The 22,756-nt window shown below is 34.7% G+C and overlaps 1 protein-coding gene across 2 annotated transcripts; it reads right to left on the bottom strand.

Annotated features, from left to right (window-relative positions):
• Positions 1-379: 379 nt before the first annotated feature.
• LOC144445444 (acyl-protein thioesterase 1-like) lies at positions 380-21,998 on the bottom strand. Of its 2 annotated transcripts, none has more exons than XM_078134991.1 (7): positions 21,629-21,998; positions 13,148-13,179; positions 11,845-11,910; positions 5,609-5,727; positions 4,137-4,312; positions 3,346-3,513; positions 380-3,130 (listed from the first exon to the last, which is right to left on the bottom strand). In XM_078134991.1, exons 1-7 carry the CDS (start codon positions 21,689-21,691, stop codon positions 3,077-3,079), a joined length of 678 nt encoding a protein of 225 aa, XP_077991117.1. In that variant the 5' UTR covers positions 21,692-21,998; the 3' UTR covers positions 380-3,076. The 2 variants fall into 2 exon arrangements, with proteins under 2 accessions (XP_077991117.1, XP_077991116.1); XM_078134990.1 differs by lacking the exon at positions 21,629-21,998 and adding an exon at positions 13,467-13,604.
• Between the last annotated feature and the right edge of the window lie 758 nt (positions 21,999-22,756).

The raw sequence follows: 22,756 nt of genomic DNA, 5'->3' as shown, positions 1-22,756 counted from the left end.
AATAGTCTATGCAATCTAAATGTTGCACAAAGCCCTGTTAGGGGAGAACCATTTGATTTCGGTGTGGGGGGGGGGGGGGATTTTGGGAAAACAAATTTATCGGCAGGTGAAGGAGAAAAAAAAAATTATTTGATCCTGTAATGGCTTGAGAAAAAAAAATTGTTCCAATAAATAGAAGTGTAAAATTTTTTTTATTTCGATGTTACAAAATTGGTAACTGAGAAAATTTTTTTTTTGCATTGCTTCTGCATATGGAAAAAATACTTTGATGCAGGACTGACAAAAGAAAAACAATTTTGCTGTCACAGTGATGGGAAAAAAATTTGCTGCCATAACCACTCCCCCGCCCCCCCCCCCCCCCCCCCAAAAAAAATCAAATGGTTCTCCCCTGACCAAATTTATAGTACCCTATTGTGGTAGCAGAATGCCTTTACGTTACCCATAGTTGCCTAATAACAGCGCCATCTAGTGGCAGCAAACACTACTCAAATTCAAATGTTGCACAGTGCCCTTATAGCACAATAGCTAACAAACAGCTGAATTCAACTATTGCCTTATGGACAGCTCCCTCTAGTGATAGCAGTATGGCTAACACGCCACATAATAAAAACTTTTGCCTGATACACATGCAGTGCCATCTAGTGGTAGCAATATTCCATTTTGTCCAACATGCATTATATTAGATTATATTAGATTACATTAGATAGCCCTTAAGATGAAATTTGGAATCTAGTAATTATCTTCAAAATAAATTTACATTATTTGTCATTACAGAAGTTTCTAATGAAAAACAACTATGTTTTGTTAACATATAAATTAATTCAAGCATTCACCCCAAGATGACACTGCTTTACCTTTAAGAGGGCGCTGTTCTGTTTGCATAATATTGTCGTGGTGGAACAGTTGCTCATACTTTTCATCCCACACTATTTTTTTTAACATGTGAAGATTTAAGCTCTAGTAGAAAGGTTGCTCTCGACATGTTAGCTACTGAAAACTTGTTTGGACCAAGAAAATTTGAATTCACCACATTTTTAGTGTCTATAGAAAAGATATTACAGTATGGTATGGCAGTGAAATAGTTACATAAACAGCAACACTTAATATCAGTACAGAACATTATCTCTAAACTATTTCACAGAACAGCACTATTGTCTATAGAGGGCGCTGTTTTCTAGTTCGTCTGCTCCACCGTAAAATTTCTAAAAATCTTTAAAATGTTGAACCATGTATAGATGAGGATGATGCTATGAGCATTCAGTGCTTTCATCAAGAATTTAGTCACAATTTGGAATAAAAAATCAGAAATCCATCCAAATCAGACAGAATTGCATCAAGTTTTGGAAGTCAGTGCATTTCATTTAATTAGTAACTATGACAACAACACTGTCAAACTAGCACACTTGAAGACAAAACACTTGTTAATAACATGATGTGTATTGATTATGCCATTCAGGGAGTCTCAAGACACCTCAAGCTGGCAAACTTTCTGCTCGGTTACCATGCAATGTTATCCTATGGCTGCTTCTAACCAATCAGGAGCTGGCTGGGAAAGATTCACAATTAACCTGACCTGAGATGACCTATTAGGCTCCCTTAGTGACACTATTTGCATAGATCCCAGACTCCCTAGGTGGCATAACCTGAACACATCAATGATCATACTGAAGCCTACTGACTATCTCAGCATAAAATTTGTAAAGGTACTATTATGTTCTGGAACCAGCATTCCTACAATGAAAATTTATCTAGCTGCAAACATTGAATGGTTACATTCAAGTGATTCTAGAGATCACAGATTAGATCACGCAAGCTAATCATTGGTATAGTGTGATGAGTCCAAAATCAACTATGTAATGTGTGTAATTATAATTTGTGATCATTTGCACTGTGATGTCATACATTGGTTTACTATTATTCTCTGTAAGAATATTTCCATAAGGTTCTCACTCCATTCTTTGTTGGGATAGCTTGATTGATTTCCACTGTAGTAAAAGGAAGCCTTTAGATTGTTGGAAATACTTTGGAACTTGTTTCTGTTTGTGTAAGTATTGTGACTAACAGTTTCTTTAATAGTATCCTTTACATAAACCAGGAACAGATACTTCCTGGGTAAAACTCAGAAGTATTACTTCCTGCGTAAATTCAAAAGTATTACTTCCTGCATAAAATTCATAAATGTTACTTCCTGCGTAAAATTCAAAAGTATGAATAGTTTGCCAAGCAATATGGAAACAAAGCAGGTTCATAGCATAGCCTGACTAACCAGAAAGAATGTACAAACCTAGCATCATAATGTTACTTCCTGCGTAAAATTCAAAAGTATGAATAGTTTGCCAAACAATATGGAAACAAAGCAGGTTCATAGCATAGCCTGACTAACCAGAAAGAATATACAAACCTAGCATCATAATGTGATTTATTTTAGTGAAGCCTACCGTTCACATCTCAATTCGGAATTTAATCGTGTCACAGTTCCTTGGGTTATATCCGATGGTGAATTTACATAAATTAGGGTGTACGATACTTATGAAATGAAAGTCATAGCTTTTGCTCTTACTTTATTCAAGAAAACGCCAACTGATTCTCAATAAAAAATCAAGATGAAAAGTGAGGGCCCTAAGGGGTCATCATGAAAAGTGAGGGCCCTGAGGGGTCATCATGCAATGTTTTGCCAAATAGAAAATAAACTGACCCCTAAAATTATTTTAAATTTCCACCAAACACTGTATTACACCTACAACATACGAGTAATAATAAGTTGGATGGTTTCAATGAAAAATGAAACTTGAACAACCAAATATCTGTAATGATTTTTTTAGCGGACCAGGAACAAGATTTAATTTAAAGGGCAAAGTTTTGGATGATCGAAACTACTTTGTTTTTAAAATAAATTGGTCCCAAGTATGCATCTTTTAAGAATATTGGTAGATCTTATCAAATACAAACAAAACATAAACAAAAACAAATTTGCTGATATTTCTATCAAAGGATAGCTATCCTCATATTTCATCTGTACACATCATAACATTCTGATTTTTACATATTACTCAAATTGAATACTTGAGAAGTTATTTTATTCTTGGGGTGGAAGACAATTTCTGATAAATTCTTCGACATCTTTCATTTCCTGTAAAAAAAGAAAAGAACAATAAGTCAGATATGAATTTTGTCAAATCACATAATAATAATAATAATAATGATAATAATAATCTTTATTTATACTGGATAGTTCTTTAAGTATATAAACACTTGTCTCCCAAGAAGTCCAGTGAGGGCCATCCCTCATGGGTTCAGTGTTAATGCAGGAGGAAACCGGGGTACCCGGGGGAAATGTGTACTTACAGCGTCACATGATCCATGAGCCATGCCTGGGTATGTTTTGAAGATCACTTTAGAATTCATTTCTTTTAGTTTGGTATTGGTGAGTTCACCATACTTGTATTGTACCATTGGATCTGATGAACCATGACATTGTAGGATAGGTGTGTCCTTATTGTCTGGTTTCAAAACCTAATAATAAAGATAAAAGTTCATCATAATATTAGATTTCATATGACACTAATTAACACCATACTCACAGTGTTTATAATTACATGTATTACCCCTGGCACAGATATAGAATGTAGTACTCCAAGTCACTGGGTAGCATTTTTAAAGTGCATAGGATTAAAACATTCACATTGCAACCTCTGTCCTACCAGGTCCCCCAATTATACAGCTGGGTTGACTAGGGCACAATTGCGGATCAATTCAGGATCAAAGCTTTTAGCCATTCACATGATTCAGGAATAAGTTAAATTGGAATGTTACTCCAAGAAATAAAAAAGTATTTATACATGAACTTTGAGTTCTGGACAGTCATGTCTTGGCTTTACATCACCTACATCACACAAAATTTCTGAAAAACATTCAAGGTGAAGTTGTCCCCTATTTGGGAATCTTTGCTGTGGGCCACCAGAAATGTTTAACATATATGCAATGGTTGAACAATTCATTCATAACGTTTTCACTCAAGGTAATTACGGGTCATAAATTTGTATAAAATGTAGCAATGTTAGTAAGATGTTTTGAGTCAGGTGACGACTTCTTGCTGCTCAGTTGATTTTCATTGCAAAAGATAATGCATGACTTACCCCCGGATATTGCTTGTGTAGAGGTAGCCATGTACTGAGGCCAATGATACCAGCTAGTGGTTTGCTTAATGTTAACGCTGAATGTAAAGCAACAGCTCCACCTTGTGAAAATCCACCAATTATAATACGATTACTTGGTATGCCTAGCTTCTCTTCTGCTTCTATCATTCCTTGTACTGCATGATATGAAAAAATACAGTGGTTCATATATGTATATAAAAAGTGATTTAAATAATTCTGTCTGTCTGTTCTGTACTACATGCATATATTCATGTGTAAAGCTATACAATTTACTTTTACTCACTGGTGATTCAATACTGTTCAGGGTGTGTGACATGAATAAGTCATTATATAGACCAAAACAGTTTCAAAATCGTTCATGTTGCAGTTAGCGCAAAAATTATTTCTCACAAAGCCATAATAGTCACTGGCAATAAGTTGCATAAAACACACAATTTTCTTGTGATTGCTACCAGTAGTTGACAGTATTATTAGTGTGCAAATAAGAATCAGAGGAAATACTGTCTGACCTAGCCTGTCTGTTGATATATTGAGTAAGTGTAATGTCATTCAAGTCACCTGCTATGTTATTTCAAATATTTCATGATTGTGGTCATACCTACAAAGGTTGTCTTTAGAGGCACATTTATCACATTTACAGTAAGTATGTAATTATATACTATTAACACAGTATGTGTGTCTCACAAATAAAAATCTTTAACTTTTAAAGTACTTTGTTTATGAAAACTTACACCTATTTGAACAAAAAATTCAGGCGTTTTCAGACAATTTTTTTGGACTACTAGATGTCAGACTGGAATTTTAATAAACTCATTTTTTGAATCGTAAATAGTTGTACTAACAACACCAGGATTATATTTCAATGCCAGCGATGGCATCCATTGACATTTACATTATAGTGGAATAGCTTAATCATTTTATGTATTAATGTTCTCATTCCAGTCAAATATATACACTAAGCATGTGTCATTTATAATGAGATGAATTACATGTATTTGAAGACCAAACCCAAAATATACACACATGCTACAAAGAAAATGCTACACATATTTGTCAATACATTTAAAGATTGTTTACAGCTACATCATGTGTTCTCCATGGTCCTGGCTGGGACATTAGGCTTCCACTAGTCTAGTTCCTTTCGCCAACTTCTGCAAAGTTATTACAGTTTCTGTAACAAGAAGTTCTTCTGTGGGAGGAGTTTTTTGCACCATGTCCAATTCCCAACATGGATTTGGTCTTACCCCTAACCTGGAACCTTCAAGGGTTGGTTTGGTTGAATCTATCAAAAGCCAGTACCCCAACCAGCATGGTTCGTAGGATTATAGGGGTAAGGTAAACCACTGCACTGACTACAAGGTAACATCACATGGTATATTAAGAAAGTTTATACATTTTGTAGTTTTCAAAAATTGTGTAAAAGATTACTTAGTCTAAGAATGATTACTTACAATTTTGTGTGGCTTTGGTGATACCTTCAACATCCTCCTCATCATTAAATGACAGACTGGTAATATCAAACCAGGATGGCATGCGGAAACCGGCATTTAAAGTCACTGGTATGGGATCTCTGTTGGGATAGACAACATTAAGATGGAGAAAATTAGCCACAGTGAGAAATCAGAAACTTAAAAAAAAAAATTATCGTTGTTAGTAACTTTACAAGTTCCAGTGACAGTGTAACATTTAGTGTTTATTCCCTTTAGTGTAAAATATATCTCATGAATATTCATTGTGCAACTTGAATACATAATTTCTACTGACTCCCATGATGCAATAGCCCATAGCAAAGATATCCTATAAAAGAACAAGATCAACTTGATATTTCTCTGAAATCGCAAGTAAATTGTAGGTGATATAAAATCATAAAATGACTCTCCAGAACCCATAATTTATGAAAATACCTCTATTTCTTGGAGTAGCACTCCCCTTTCAGTAAAATTTGTTACAAAAATTCATGCCATTCTGGATCCTCGTACAATTTGAACTAAATATCAGCTAGGAATTATAGAAAGTCATTTTTCATTAGTTGATTCTCCAATTTAAAAAATAATAATATTTTGAATCTACAAAAATGTCTACATAAAACCTGTTTCCTGTTTTTCTCACCAATCTTGATATTCTAGTAACCTGAATTGCACTTTGAATAGATTTGCGTAAAACCTGTCGTAATAGCTCTTATAAGACTCCCTGGGGAAAACTCTCAGTAAAGAGGTTAAATTCTTTTTTGTATCATTACTACCTCCTGTCGAACACCATATATTTCATAGACACTAATTACATTCTGTAACATCTGAATGCCTTGCCAATCAACAAAGATGTCACATATTCTAAAAACATCAAACAATCCATTATCCTGATAAAAATATTCATTTTCGACGCTATAGCTGACAAAACGTCATTTATGATTTGCATGACTAAGGTCTCCATAGCAACAGAGTATGGTAAACTCTCAAGGCTGATGGTGTGGTTTTATTGTAGTTTTAATATTTTATTATAGTTTTAAGACATTATGTAAATTTCATGCTTAAATTAAGTCAGGTGAATCCTGCCATCCACAAATAGTGAAATATTTTTACCCACAACTCTCTCTGATCTGTGTGTGCTTGGAATCCTGCCATCCACAAATAGTGAAATATTTTACCCACAACTCTCTCTGATCTGTGTGTGCTTGGATGTTTCATAATTTAGAAATTTCTTTATTAGCCATATATCTGAACATTTGTTGCATTAAAATTATTTGTTGTCGTATTGTGAATATTTTAAAGTATAGTCGATTTTCAAGTTCCAAGATGTACATGTATGGCGATGTATTATGTTGTTATGTTTAAGCTTCTTTTGTCTTTTGTTACATGTGAAATAACATCAACATCATGAAATGATGGAAAGACATGCTGATCTCTTTAATTAAGAGTGATTTTTTATAGAACAAAGACTAAAATACCATCAATGATAGAGAAAGATTTTACTGATAAACCCAGGGTACAGTCAGGTGATAGCTATCCACCTTAGTGTGTGTGAACCCATTCATCCATGGTACAGGATTTTTTATTTATTTTTTTATTTGAATATTTTTATTTTTTTAAAGAAATATTTTCACATTACATTACATTACATTACATTACATTACAATAACAATAATTAATACTATTTTTCCAAATATATTCGGAAAATTTGTTGAATGGTCGCCACATGAGCAGTGCCCTAGTGTGTAAGAAGCAGGAGGAAACCAGAGTACCCGGGGGAAACCTGTGTTGTTCAGCAGGGTCAAACTGAGCATCACCCTTCTTACATACAGTCCTAATTAAATTTTAAATCAAACTCAGCTGACACCTGGTGGGTTCGAACCCTAGTTACAGAGGTAAGAGGTGCACGAGCTAACCGTTTGGCCACCGACAACCCCAAAATATGTACAGAACCCCAACCCCAAATATGTACAGAATAAATACAAGATGCACCCTGGATCTACATCAGGTCTACGTACTGTTCCACATCAACACATAGCTGAGTGACTATTTAAAATTGACATGCTGTAATCTGTAACTGTACACTTTGATGTAGTAGCTCCTCAGATAAAAAAAATTCTTTAACTTCTGCTTTAACTTTGTTCAATTAATTTCTCAGAAGTTTAAGTTAAAGAAGTTTCTCCTCAGAAAAAGAAGTCTTTATCTTCTGTTTTTTACTTTGTTCAATTAATTTCTAAGAAAAATTAAAGTTTCTCCTCAGAAAAAGAAGTCTTAACTTTTGTTTTTACTTTCTTCAAAGAAAATTCATCAATTTCTAAGAAATAAACAAAATTTATCTGCATAGTACGTTTTGTATAAAATGCAAATTCATCATATCTCACCTCATCCCAAACTTTAGAGGCTGACATGTAAATATTAAGAATTCAGTAGCAGTGTAAGATTTCCATGTTATATTTATAAACTAGACTACTATCAAAGTGACGTCACATTTCCCATGATACTCAATGAGTGCACTTGGAGACTAAATAGTAGAATAAAACAGATACACAGTCACGACACAAAAAAACCAAGATAATTGTGCACATGTTACAATGACAGCTTGGATCCAAACAGTCTGTGATGTTCTACCAATACAGGAAATGAACTGACTGTACATTACATATCATCTACATGGTTCTACTGTGCACTTAAAGGTCAAATAACTCATTCTTTCTTCAACAGTTTATATCAAATGCACTCCGTGTTCAACTATATCATAAATGAACCCAAATTTTTCAAATAAAGAGAAACCATTAATTAAGGACTCAGTCTGGGACCACCAGTATTTACTAAATCCTTGCAATGTACTTGCTATGTACATGTAAACCCCTTGCTAGTTCCATGTTTGAATTCCATTATTCTAGAATTCCCAGCAGCTAGGGGTAAAACAATGTTGTTCACTGATGTGATCTCCACGTAATTTTCTGCAGGTACTTGAATTTTCATTTCTATTTGTTTATTTCAGTACTTTTTCAATTTCATTTTTAAATCCAAGCATCTAGATAATATTTTGTACTGTAATGATGCATTGAAAACTTTAAAGTTTACACATACATTGATGTATAGCTTTACCGCAATTCAAGTTGCCAGCGGACAAATGACATACTATAATTAAATTGGAATCACATGAATTTTTTACACCTAGCTGCTGACAATGATGGGAAAATAGAAATCAAACCTGGAATTGGCAGGTAATAGTATGGATTCTGTTTACCGAAATGTAATGTCCTGTAGTTAGCATGGATTCCATGCTGTCCTGTTATACAGTATAGGAAATGAAATATCCTGTAGTTATCATAAATTCCATGCTGTCCTGTTGTACTGTATATGAAATGAAATGTCCTGTAGTTAGCATAGATTCCATGCTGTCTTGTTCTACAGTATAGGAAATGAAATGTCCTGTAGTTATCATAAATTCCATGCTGTCCTGTTCTACAGTATAGGAAATGAAGTGCATGTCCCATTACCTATTCAGTTACACAACACAGGAAATGACATTCCCAATGTAATTACAGCTAACACAGATTCTAGGCTCTCCTTTTCTAAAGCATTATCTAATCAAATGCTATTTTGGTATGATCTAACAAGGATTTATCATCTGTGAAAAACAATCAGTGACAAAAAACTCCATGTTCAGTGATATAACCTGAACAAGTTTCCATAGTGACAATAACTAATCAAATAAAGAACTAGACAATTACACTATCGACGTATCGTATCTATAACCTAAAAGTCACTGGATACTTACATGTACTACTTTGCTGACCCAAAATTCCAAAAATGTCTATCGTCATTTTTCAGTAACAGTAATAAAACTGATCTAGTATTCGGACAAGTTTGGTGTCACAATAACACTAATGTCTATGCTTAGGCAATGCTGAGTATCAAACCTGCCAATCTTAATCCCCAGCTTATACTAATCCCTACTCAAGACAGCTTTCCTATAAAATGTAGAGGTGAACTGGATTAGGGTCAGAACTGTCAATCGCTAGGATTTCTAGGTCCTTATTAGGGGCTTCACACAGGCAGAAATAGTCCGCTCCAGGGCCACTCTAAGTTATAGTCTGGACTAAAAGTACTGTGTGAAAGTGTTAGGGCAGCCTAAGTCTGACTTTAAATAGTCCGGACCAAAATGGCTGACTAAGTCCGGACTACATTGTATAATATAGTCCGAACCAAATTTCTAGGCGTGAACGCTTTTTTAATCTAGATCAAGAATTTATACTTTTATTTATTTATTTATTTATTTATTTATTTATTTATTCATTTTATTTTATTTATTTAAGACTACAGTATCACAGTTGTTTATACAGTAGGAGTTTTACCAGTAGCTGCTGGTTTTTAGACAAGTGATAGTGAATTGTGAAATTATAAGCAACCTTTTTTATTTGGAAACAAAAATGATGACAAATACTCATTAGTTGCACATCCACTACATTCTATGGTTTAAGTTCGAAACTCGAAATGACTCAATGAGAAGTGTTCCTTCTCTGAGGTAATTTCAATGAGGTTGAACCAATTCACTTTGATGATGACTCTCCTGTTATCTACAAAAATCAGGAACAATACACGTATGGCAGCTGCTCCTTTTTTCCAAACGCTGCTTCTGCACTTTGAAATTCTCTGCAAGCTGCAAATAGGGACCATGGGATTTGTGCATGAGTTGATAACTCGCTCAGTTCTACTGTTGCGTGTCACGTATGAATTCCTACCAATGAGTTTGTATTATTTTGTTCAAATTCCAAGAATTTCAAATGGAAAGAGAAACGTCATTTTGTTACTGAACTAGACAGCAGAATGGCTATGCAAATTGTCTAACATGTCTACTACAGTAGAGGAAGTATGTCGTCATTACAGGAGTGAGAATAGAAAGGGTAGATAACTAGCAACACCTGTCAGATATGACCTTCTATGACTAGTGTCATGGTTTAGATGTGGATAACTGGACTTGTAAGATAGAATAGGGAACTTGCAAACCCGCCATGTTGAATGTTGCATCATGGGAAATGCGATAATAAATACTAATCAAATAGTATTGTAAACAATATTGTTTTTAACCACAAATGATCAATTCATAGTCACCCTGAGCAATGTGGGAGGTTTATTTTATCGGTAGCTCCAAATTAGGTATTACGATAACCACAGAAAATCCCATAGTCCTTTGCGTCTGAGCATGCTCAGTCTGGATTGCAAGTTCCCTATTTATACACTGTTCTCTGTTGGTTCAGCTTTGATAAAAACACATTATGTCAAGTAATGGTTGACATGACAACCATACAATAGAACCAATGACACACAAGTGCACATGTAGCGTACTTGGGGTATTTTTGGAGTTCTCTGTGGCTGTTCTTTCACAAGCGTAAGCAGTGAAGCAAACACTGCAAACATGAGACGGTGCAAGTACCCGAGTACCCACACCGGCATGCATGCATTATGGTATAGGATTCTGTTATTGTTACAGTAATAAATTACATTGTATTATCCCAAACAGCAAATTGCCATCAAAATCATATCGTGTAGTCATGCAATTCCATGTCAATGAAAGGAATGATGACTACATTATTTGCATATCATTTGCATACAGGTATGCAATACTATTTGGGGTATTTCACTATGTCCATCAGTGCAAGTAATCACTGGTACATAGCCTTTATTTGTACTGAGTTTACTCAGAATGACAAAAGTGCTTGGATAAAAAATGTACATTTCTTAGATAAACACAATTTGGTATTATGATCACTTGTTCATTGTAGTTATGCAGTGTGTGAGTGAGTATGTAGATCTGAATATGTAAATTAGCCAAATGCTATGAGAAGACAAAAGATTGATGCAAAACAAAATTTAGCTAAGTGGGGGGGGGGGGGGGAGGTCAAACTAAATAAATTTCCATGTGATTTAAAAACATATATTCATGACTGACCAAAACGTTTGGGTAAAATTCTGCTAAAAGTAGAGGATTGAATGGTAATGTATACTAACGCTGTGGAACCAATGTACATTGTATTTTATATGAGGTGAGTGTACTGGGAATTGGTCGTTAGACAAATGGACAGTATGAGAAGTGCTTTAAGTACACAGTCAAAAATATTCCTGACTGAACAGCACTCCCATTGGGTGCTGGGGAGAACCCAAGTATAAAGAAGACAGTAGAAACAGACTGAGTATGTATAATGTATACTTACGCTGTTGGACAGATGTATTTTATGTAGGGAGATTTGATTGCTGCCAATGCTGCGGCCCAGCCATGTCTGTGAGTTTCAAAAATACAAAGATTAGACAAACAACATCACAAGATGTACTGTGCTTTCCCACCTTTAATTATCTATTAATCTTTGCTTCATTCCTGCAAAACTTTGTCAAAATTTAGCTCCGCCAAACAACAACTGTTCTTGACAACAAAATTTTAATCATAATTTGAACTGAACCTTTAAGCTTTAAACATGATTGTTTTTCACACCTCGATATTAATTCTGTTCTGATTTAAATTAAAGGGCCTAGATCAGATACGAATTAAAATCGATGTGCAAAAATTGATCGTGTTTTCACCTAAATTATATTCCTAAGGTAATACAGTGTATTCAATTGTTGAAATAAAGAGAAATGGAAGTGCTACCCTTGATATCCAGTGTGCCCATAGATAAAACTAAGAAATAAAACTAGTGACAGCAACAAAATTGAAATGGATTGTTATAAGACCAGGACACCCCGTTTGATAGCCTCTTTTTTACATTGTAAGTTACTATTACAGTTTATCTATGTTATTATGTGCATGCCAGGCTCACATAACCTCATTTACTCAGTTGAATTTATTTCATAAGATTAAAGCCACCGTCCATCATTCCACAATAAAGAGGATAAATAATACATTAACTTTAGTAGCACAATGACAAATAAAATAGAAATTATGACCATTAAAATAGCAATTACAAAAAGTAATAGCGTCTAGTTGTCATTTCATAACTAAATTGTATCTCCACTATGTCATTTGGAGTCATGACAGTCTTATGGCTGGAATGGCTTGCAATCTGTAAGTTGCAAATTGAATCTCATCTCTGCCATTTAGTTTCTGAATGGCTCAAGTCCTTTGGCAAGATTGAACTATGATTGTACCCCAGTCAGCCCAGCTGTATGTTGTACCCAAGTCAACCCAGCTACATGTTGTACCCAAGTCAACCCAGCTGCATGTTGTACCCAAGTCAACCCAGCTGCATGTTGTACCCAAGTCAACCCAGCTGCATGTTGTACCCAAGTCAACCCAGGCGCATGTTGTACCCAGAGGTTACTATATACATGTAAATGCTTTAGTGTTTACAGATCTACAGGTTGTGATGGCTTGTACATGTATGTGTCATGGAGAGTTGGTGGAAGTGTTGTGCCATAATAGGTCTGTGTCTGGGATAATAATTGTAAAGCAATTTGAGCACACTCTACTCCAGGAATGGCTATATATCTACAAACAAACAGTTGTCATTATCATGTACTTACCCTGTATCTCCTAGTCCATGGAGAAAGATTACCTACAAAAAACCCACAAAAAAACACATTCATTAGTATAATGAAATCACACTTTGGGTTTTACTACTATACTAGTGACCATGGTTACCAATTATTGCATGTTATAATATTACATGAATGCATATTTTCATGGATCTGCAGTAATTTTGGAGGACAAAACCCAACAGGTATTATTATATATACAACAGACATGCTGAATCATAGAATTTGGTCCACACAGATTACAAGCTATACTTGCACTTTAGATCATGAAACAACCATTCCAGAATCTATTGATATATATACCCACTGTTGCTGTATGTTTAGACGTAGGCTCTATCACAATGGGTTCATCATATAAAACGGTGAGCGTCACAGTTGATAGACCAACCAGGAATAGTTCTAGCAATGTCATCATTCAACTGGTAGAACGATGTTACATATATAACAAACGCAGTATAGAAATGAAGATGTGTAAATGATACGTCAATGTCTGTATTGTAACATTTTGTATGACGGCATACACCACATGGCACAGATTAGACTGGATTAACTACATACATGTATGATATAATACATTGTGTATACTACCAGCAAAATTGATATGCAACAGTTTCTTGTGACCCTAACATCAAAATATGGTGTTCAACTACATTTGTATTCCTTACTTCATGATCTAATACATTGTGTGTATACTACCAGCCAACAGTTTCTTGTGACCCTAACATCAAAATACAATGTATGGTGCTCAACTATTCCTTACTTTAACCTGTATAAACATAATAATTAGATATTTATTCCTCCAATATTTTTCTCTCACAGTTCAGCAATGGAAAATATGAGTGACCTAAGGGGCCTTGTCACTACAAGTCACTAGACGAGTGAATGATAAAAACCTTAGGTCATAAGTATTTTTCCACTGAATGAAGAAAATATTTGGGAATAATATAATTATACCTCCTCAAGGATAATTTACAAAAAATCATGAAAAATTATAGTGATTTAGAATGTTTTGACTCATTTCAAGCACCGCAGAACTAGTGATGTAGACACAGGTTGTTGTGATGTAGAACCACACAACCAGTGATGTAGACATGGGTTGTTGTGATGTAGGACCACAGAACCAGTGATGTAGACACAGGTTGTTGTGATGTAGAACCACAGAACCAGTGATGTAGACACAGGTTGTTGTGATGTAGAACCACAGAACCAGTGATGTAGACACAGGTTGTTGTGATGTAGAACCACAAAACCAGTGATGTAGACACAGGTTGTTGTGACACAGAGTGACCAGGGTATACAATCCATCTTTTCTGCTTGTGCATGGTAATATAATACATTTTGTAATTATAATATTTATTTCTTAAAAGAGTGCTTTCTATATTAAAAATACATCTCAAATGCTGCTGTACAACAAGCAAGAAATGAATATTTATACTTATATTTATAAAAAACATACTTTTGTTTATATAGCCCAACGACAAATATCAAAGGTAAAGTGTAGATGTGTGTCTTGTTCAAAATTAATTACTTAATCATACACCGCTTCAGTGGTTACAGCACAGATAAAATATGCCTTCCACATAAAAATAATACGAACACATAATTTTAATAGTCACACCTTGTTGAGTAAAAAATGTAAACATTACCTGGAAATTTATTTGTTTAAAAATGGTAGTAACTTTCGAAAAGTCTGGACGAATATTGTTGCATAACTTCTTGTTATTTTTAATCAACGGATGCAAATCCACATTTTCATTAAATACTAGCAACTCATCAACTTTGTAAATGGCAAGAACTCAATGTCTGTTATTCACATTCTCGCAAACCAGAGCTATTATTTCTTCGCAATAAAAGTAGGGACCGGCTCGTTAAGAATGGTACCGTAAAACGGTTGTGGTTTGCGATGATGGTCATTCATAGCCTACATGTACACAATGTGTAGTACACAGAAATAGAGATCACAACCAGTGTGCCCTCTAATAATAACCAAATTTTGTTGTTGTGAGTCAAAATGATAAAAACTGGCATTTCTTGTGTCACCACATAGTAAGAGGTACATGTACATGTAGGGGAACACCAAATTTTGGGGCGTATAATAGTCAAATTAGCTTTAATAGAGGACACACTGATCATGATATACATGTACACGTACTGTAGTACTCAAAATAGCAGTCCATGTAAATGATGTTTACAGACTAACTATACTGTTAATAATATAATGTCCCTTATGTGGGTACGTTTTGACCACACATTTCTATAATTATGTTAACAGAACATAAATTATGCATTTCTTAATTTAGAGTATGTGTGGCAGTTGTTGGTAATGTTTTTTAATGAGGGTGAGTCCAGAAAATGAAGATAAACCAAATGTATGTTGTGAGGTGGAAATAATTTACATTCAGGTTTGTCATAGTGAGACAGACAGTAAATATTGGAACTATTGAATGTACAAATCAGTCTCTGATGTAATACCAGTAGTTAAAATGGAAGTTTTGAGCTTGTGAGTGATAGATTTGTTTTCAATGTTTATAATGGTCGTGTAAGATTTCATTCAGTCACCCATTTGTGTAGACTTGGTGTGCTTCTGCAACTCAACTATGACTGTTGTCGTTAAATCAGTCTCGAAAATATGTGTAGTAATGTAGAGGAAAGGGCATGATCAAATTTGTTTGAGTGGAAAAATATGATACATTCAACCTGGCTTTTTTGCACTTCGTCCTAGTGTTTGTTTGTTTGTGATCGATTGATGTCAATAGTTTATCTCTTCAAACTACACCTTATATTATTAGTAAATACTTCAGGTGACACTGGGCCTCTCTGGTTAGTAATGTGAGATAACAAGGTGTTAAACTAAACAGATGAATATTTATAATTTGTGGACAAAAGAGCAAATCGAACACCAATTGCTGGTCTCATCATGGAGGTATAAAAATCTATTTTTATACCTCCATGGTCTCATCCAGGTGTGAGAGCACGTTCTTGACATGATCTTCTGTTCAAGACCATCAATCACAAAACTGTCACACAGAAATCATGCTTCCTTCGTTAAGCCTTAAGGGGTGTAAGAGTTAATAATTTCATTATTTGCTGTTGATATTATAAAAAATACCATTGGAACTGAGATCCAATGTGCCTACCAAGCAATTGTATAACAAATTATATGTATGTGACCATTAAAATGAAGTAAGTACAGGTAACCAATCATAAAACTGACACACATGAAAACGTACTTCCCTCGGGAAGAGAGTATATTGTATGTGACCATTAAAATGAAGACAGTACAGGCAACCAATCATAAAACTGACACATGGAAAATATATTCCACCGGGAAGAGAGTGAATGTGCCCATTAAAATGAAGTCAGTAAAGGCAACCAATAATAAAACTGACACATGAAAAACGTACTTCCCTCAGGAAGAGAGTGTATTTAAGTGTAGGCTGGATTTTTACTTTATTCTTTCCAATCAATTCCAGGCTAACTACGCAACCTTGATTTTATTTCACATGAAGAACTTTCATTTGAGTGAAGTAGGGGGAATGATCTGACCAAAAATGACAGATAAGTTACATATGTTTAGCGTTACTGTTAATAGTTTTAACTGTCTGATGGATTTGTTATAAATCTACTGATTCAGATTCAGACCCTTTATTACCATATGTCTAAAAAATATTGGAATCTAAACTATTCACAAGTACTCCTAAAGACAAGGTAAAACAAAGAAAGGACGGATAAAAAACAAGATAAAATTAAAAATCAAGACTCATTTAAAAATCGAATTGAAGACGGTAAAAGCTTTTCCTAAAATGTTCAGTGGATGACTTTATACAACGATAGTGCTGACCAGAGTGTAAAAGATTAAAAAGACCATGAGTGGGATGACTTGAATCTTGTGTAATGGATGTTGCCTTACAGACAGTCCTGTAAGTCAGTATTGCACCTATAATTGCTCTTAATAGCATTTTTTTCTTTTAAAAAAGATGTACATATGATATGGTGCTATGACGAACACTTAACTGCATCAAAGTTCTAAAGCAACCATATGTACTAACTAGTTAGCTTTAAATATGTGGCTTTGTTTCTATGACTGGATCCTGACTCTAATGGGTTCATCATGGCAAGGTCCCTGGTAATGATATGGCATTTGATTGAAGGGATCTCTCAATTGTAAAGATCATCAAAGATAGTTTGTATGTAGACTACAAGAATAATAAGTGTACCTTGCTGTGACCTTTAACCTTAATCAGACATCACTTGAAGTGGAGGCTAATATGACAGCATGACTCTTTGTACCTCATAGACTTGGTGTCTATGTTGTAGACACAAAATGGAAATATGGTTTGCGACAAAATTGTACTGAAATGCTGCGTATTTAGTGCAAATCATAATAGTGATTGGTCTCTTTTGATTTGAAGATAGCAAAACTTGCGCATTTTGAGTTTGGGCATGGGTTGGTACGAATGACAATAATTAATATTAAAAAAAACAAAGAAAAAAATGAATTCTTACACCCTTTAACAAAGGATGGATGGTGCTAATGTTCATGTGTCGTGTCAGTTTTACAATGACAGCCTTGGTTTCTAAGTCATTGATGACCAAATACATTGTATATGGTCATATTACATATCATTAGTCACAGAATTACTGGGTAATAGGCACATTGGTTCTCAGTTCCCATGGTATTTAGATACTGAAGATACTAACAAAAATAAATAACAAAATTAACTCATACTCCCTCAACGAAGGAAGGACATTTTCCATTCATTAGTTTTATAATTGACGGTCTTTTAAGTCAGTATCCATTGTCCTATCAATGGTCAAATGTATGGTCACACACATATCATTAGGCACATGGACATTTCTCAGTTCCCATGGTATTTAGATATTGGAGATAATATCAACAATTATATGTGATTACTAGCTGAACAAAATGAATGATCATTTAGTTCCCATGGAAGGTTAAGTATTCAAGTTGCTATAGCAACGATCTCACTATTTATGTCACAGCTCACTATATGTACATATTGTGAAATATACAATAGAAACAGCTAATGATTTGTGTGTTCCCTCAAGGTATCAACTGTTACTGGTATGACAAATTGAAAATACCAAGATTTTTGTCGTGTTTGATGGATAGTACCACACAGCAGCAAAAACAGGCTGGTGCAATCAGGTATCAAAATAAAAACTTTTGTTCTGTAGTTTGAGGCAAATACTACGAAAACACCCACGGAAATCAAAAACAAAACAAACTAAGCATGGTCAGATAGAGTGTATTTAATGGCTCTTCAATATATTTGTTGTAAAAGGGGGACAAAAGCAACTACATACAAATGAATTTTACCAGACAACTTTACCATGACAATTTATTTAGGTAGGCAAATACTGTCAAAATCACATATATTTCATTCTCGCAAACCAGAGTTATTATTTCTACCACTACATTTCAAAATAAGTATAATAAATATATAAATAAATCCCTCCTGTGGGAGGCTTGTTAAGAACGTTGCCGTAATACAGGCCGTGGTTTGCGACGATAATGTATTTTGGAATGTGAATTAAAACTGCCTTACAACCAGTGTGCCCGCTAAGCCAAACTGATGCACCACTGATGCACACAATTTTTCTACTGACACACCAAACTTTAGTGTTCCCCTATCTCTTACTATGTGGTGACTTGCAAGAAATCCCAGTTTTTATCACTTTGACTCACAACAACAAACTACATTTGCATGGCTATCATTAAAGGACACATTGCTTACAACAGCTGGCAGATGACATCTTGCACTAAGCTACACTGCAGACCTCTAAAAGTATCGGTCAGAGTGTACAATTTGACGACAAATGTCATACTTTCTTGAGGACAAAGTTGAGTAAAAGTATTCAAATCTTCTCTCATAAAATGCAACTCCAGTAGTAAAGTTGTGGTAACCTACATGTACATGTATTTCAAATCGTTGGTACATACTCACTGTAATAGTATGCATACCATGTAAGTAAAAATAAAATAAATGTTGTTGAAGGCTTACAAGTTACATTATATCTTGTCATAAGAAAACCAATTTGTGTAAATCTTTTTGCACAATGTTAATGTCATTTGAATTTCCATGCAAAGACGATGCCTTTCATGGAGATGTCAAGTCTACATAATTCTGACATTACACCAAATACTCCTTACATTTGTATAGATCTGTAAAAGTTAGATTCCAACCCACATCACTCAAGTAAACAATTGCATTCATTTCATCTTTTGCGACAGTTTCCTTCCTTCTCCATCCAAAGCCTACATGAACATATACATGTGTATGGTAAAAATATATCCATTTTGTACTTTTCTGCTTTGGACAACTACTATTTATTTTTGACTTGGTCTTGTGGACAAACAAATTTTTTAATGTTTTTTTTGTCCAAACTTAAGCCACAAATAGCAAGCAATAATATACATGTACTTGTATGAGAATTGCTTTCATTTTTAGTACAATTTGCCAAAAAACATCCATAAAATTTTTTCTGATTTGGACAATTTTTTTTTGAGGAACTTTTTCCATTATTTTCTGCCCTGCTATGTAAAGAGAACCATAATATCTTTTTATATGGCCTAAACCAAGTAAGAGAGATAGAGAATAAAAGCAATGCACTTACATGAGAACTGTTTTCACCTCATTGTTGACTTGAGAGAGCTTCCATGTATATGTTAATTTGTACATTCTACACTTCATCTGAGTCTAAGTATAGGTTTTCCTGACAAGCTGACAATATCCTGACATTTTGAGACGACATACAAACTAATAATACATTTGTAGTGATGCTTGACATTTCAACTATTGACTAATACAGAAACCTAAGCCTTTCATTAAATTGACTACATTGTCTGGGTATATTGAGCAGAGAATGTGAACCAGTGTCTAAATCAATGACACACACTTTGATGAAGATATCTGCAAAAGGGGGGTACTCTGATAAATTTTAGACAGGGGTGTGCTGGCCATGTTCTAAATAATGACCCATTTCTGAGGATTTTTTGGTCAAAATAACGATATTTCGGCTGTTGGAACAATCATTTTAATATTGTGCTCAAAATGTTCACAAATGTCAAATGTTCAAAAATGTTATTATTTTTTCTTGATTTTCATAAATTATGCCTGAGGAGGTATTTATCATTTTAGTTCCCAATTATTTTCTGCAGTCAGTCAAGAAATACCTGTGAGTGTGACCTACCAGTTTGTCACTTCTGCATCTTATGACTTATAGTGACAAGGCCCCTTAGGCCACTTGTAATTGGCTGTACAAAGTGCAGCATTGGGGAATACTAAGTAATATCTAATTGTAAAATAGGAGGATGAAATATGAAAAACAAAAGTAAAAAACAAATCATAATCATTATCTTTTCCTTCCTCAACCAGCACATTGTATGTACATGTTATATATATCTGCAACTTATTTTTAGTTAGGATGCCCATATTTCATCCAGTTCTCATTGTAACACCTTAGAATGATGCATGTGTTGGTTGGTTTAAAATTTAAAAATAAATCAAGTATATTGGTACATCATACTGATACTTTCAATTCATAGTCATATTTGAACTGACTGAATGACTACATGTAGTAAAAAGGACCATTTGTTTTATCAAATTTCCTGAATTTCAGCAATAAATGACAATTCTACTCAGATACTCTCACATGGGGTCACCTTCTGACAATCAGTAATGTTAATTTACACCTGCCATAGAGGGCGTCTAGTTTTTTGTTTATTTCACTAGACTGACAAATATAATAACAGGAAACAGTTAATTTGTGTCTATCATAGAAAACCGAAGGTTCAATTACCAGGCTAATATTGAGAAGGCTGTGAATATTATTAATAATTTAGGTTTATAAAGTGTTAAAATATTGCCATTTCTACTAATTATAAATTTCATACAACATTCATCTTAATCATACTATGCTCCTATGCCTCCAGTTATGTATGCATCCCCCGATACAACTTCCAAACAAGATTGGAATTTGTAGACACAATCTACACACAATATTTTTTCACAAAATGAGCGAAGAATATAGAGTTAATAATTCTATATTTTGCAAACCCGTTTCGAAAAACGAAATAAAAAAAGTAGAGCGGCTTCGATATTTAATTCCTCTAGGCTCTATGTTTGGGTTGCTACATTATATATCATCTGATTGTACATGTATGTCAGCCTGTTGGCTGTGTCACTAATCTTTGATTGACCCGGCAGGATGTTATCTGTATCACTACAATGTGATCTAAGCTAGATACTGCCAAACATGCCGACTAGGTCTTTCGTTAGACCTGACCGCATTTTGGGAATACCCAAGCTTAAACCCCCAACAGTTGCAGCAAACTGTACACGATTAAAAATAGCACACGACTCGACTACATGTATTTTTAGTTAACGTGTTACAATTTACATGCACACTATCATCGTTAACGGTGTGTGTTATACGATTACTTACTGTTGCTGTGTGCTTGGAAGCCGCAGGGATTACTACAGGTGCTGACATAATGTTTCCACACATACAATAACACACTCCTACGCGTGTCTACCCAGTTCCAAAATTGGCACGGAGTTTCTGAAATCGAAAACGCGGAAGAGACGATACAGTGCTCCAAATGTTCACCGGGCTGATTTCTACGGTTCGCCGGGTGAAAATACACTGTGCACGGGCTCGATAAGGTTATGCGTTGATTTTTGTGTGTGTCCTATAGCCGGGAAAGCGCATGTAAAATGACTCGTGTGGTGTTGAAAAGTGACGTTACAGACTCCAAGATATATACAGTAATTGATGGTATCCGATGGTCTATTTCATCTACTATCTGATCGGCTTGGATGTCGAGCTTAGTGCAAACGCATGCGTACAAGTAGCTGCTAAATCTCGTCAGTTGACGGCGATAGTTCAGAACGAGAGTTTGGCAGATACGAAAAGGGGGCGGGGAGTGGGTATCACCGCATCAGGTACATAATTATGTTGACTTCTAATTCTGCATAATTTTATATATGCTTTATTCTTTTTTGTTTATTTCGAAATGTCAATGCAATATATGCAATGCCTGTATTGAGGAGTTATACCTATTATATTACGGATATGAACAATGTTGCTACAAATAAGCATATTCTGATACTCCATACAACATGCTCGCTTGATACAAAGAAAAATATTTTTTTCTTTAATTATAAAAATGTAAGCCCAGAAACTTGAGCAAGTCTAATTCCAATCTGATTAAAATCCGATGTGGTGAAAGCGTCTCTAAATGCTTTATTTACCTCTATTTCCATCGTTTTGTGACGTTAAACTTTGTTTTCGTACCGAGTGATCGTGGGAAGGCGGCGATCACTCGGTACGAAAACAAACGTCACAAAACAATGGAAATAGAGGTAAATAAAGCTTTCATCACATCGGTTTAATCAGATTGGTCTAATTCGTAACGTTATATTCCATGTATCCACATATACAAGCAAGATTACGTGTCCCTATGGATGTCGCTGCTGAATACTGAGCAGAGTTAGTAGTATCAATTACAGATGCTCAAAGTACACAGTAGGTGTTAACTGCTCTGTCAACAAATCTATCGCTTCTGTAAGC

This window comes from Glandiceps talaboti, chromosome 14 (genome assembly GCF_964340395.1).
Source record: "Glandiceps talaboti chromosome 14, keGlaTala1.1, whole genome shotgun sequence".
NCBI classification, from domain to species: Eukaryota; Metazoa; Hemichordata; class Enteropneusta; family Spengelidae; genus Glandiceps; species Glandiceps talaboti.
Note: the sequence above shows the minus strand (reverse complement) of the source record. Positions and strands in the feature narration are given on the sequence as shown.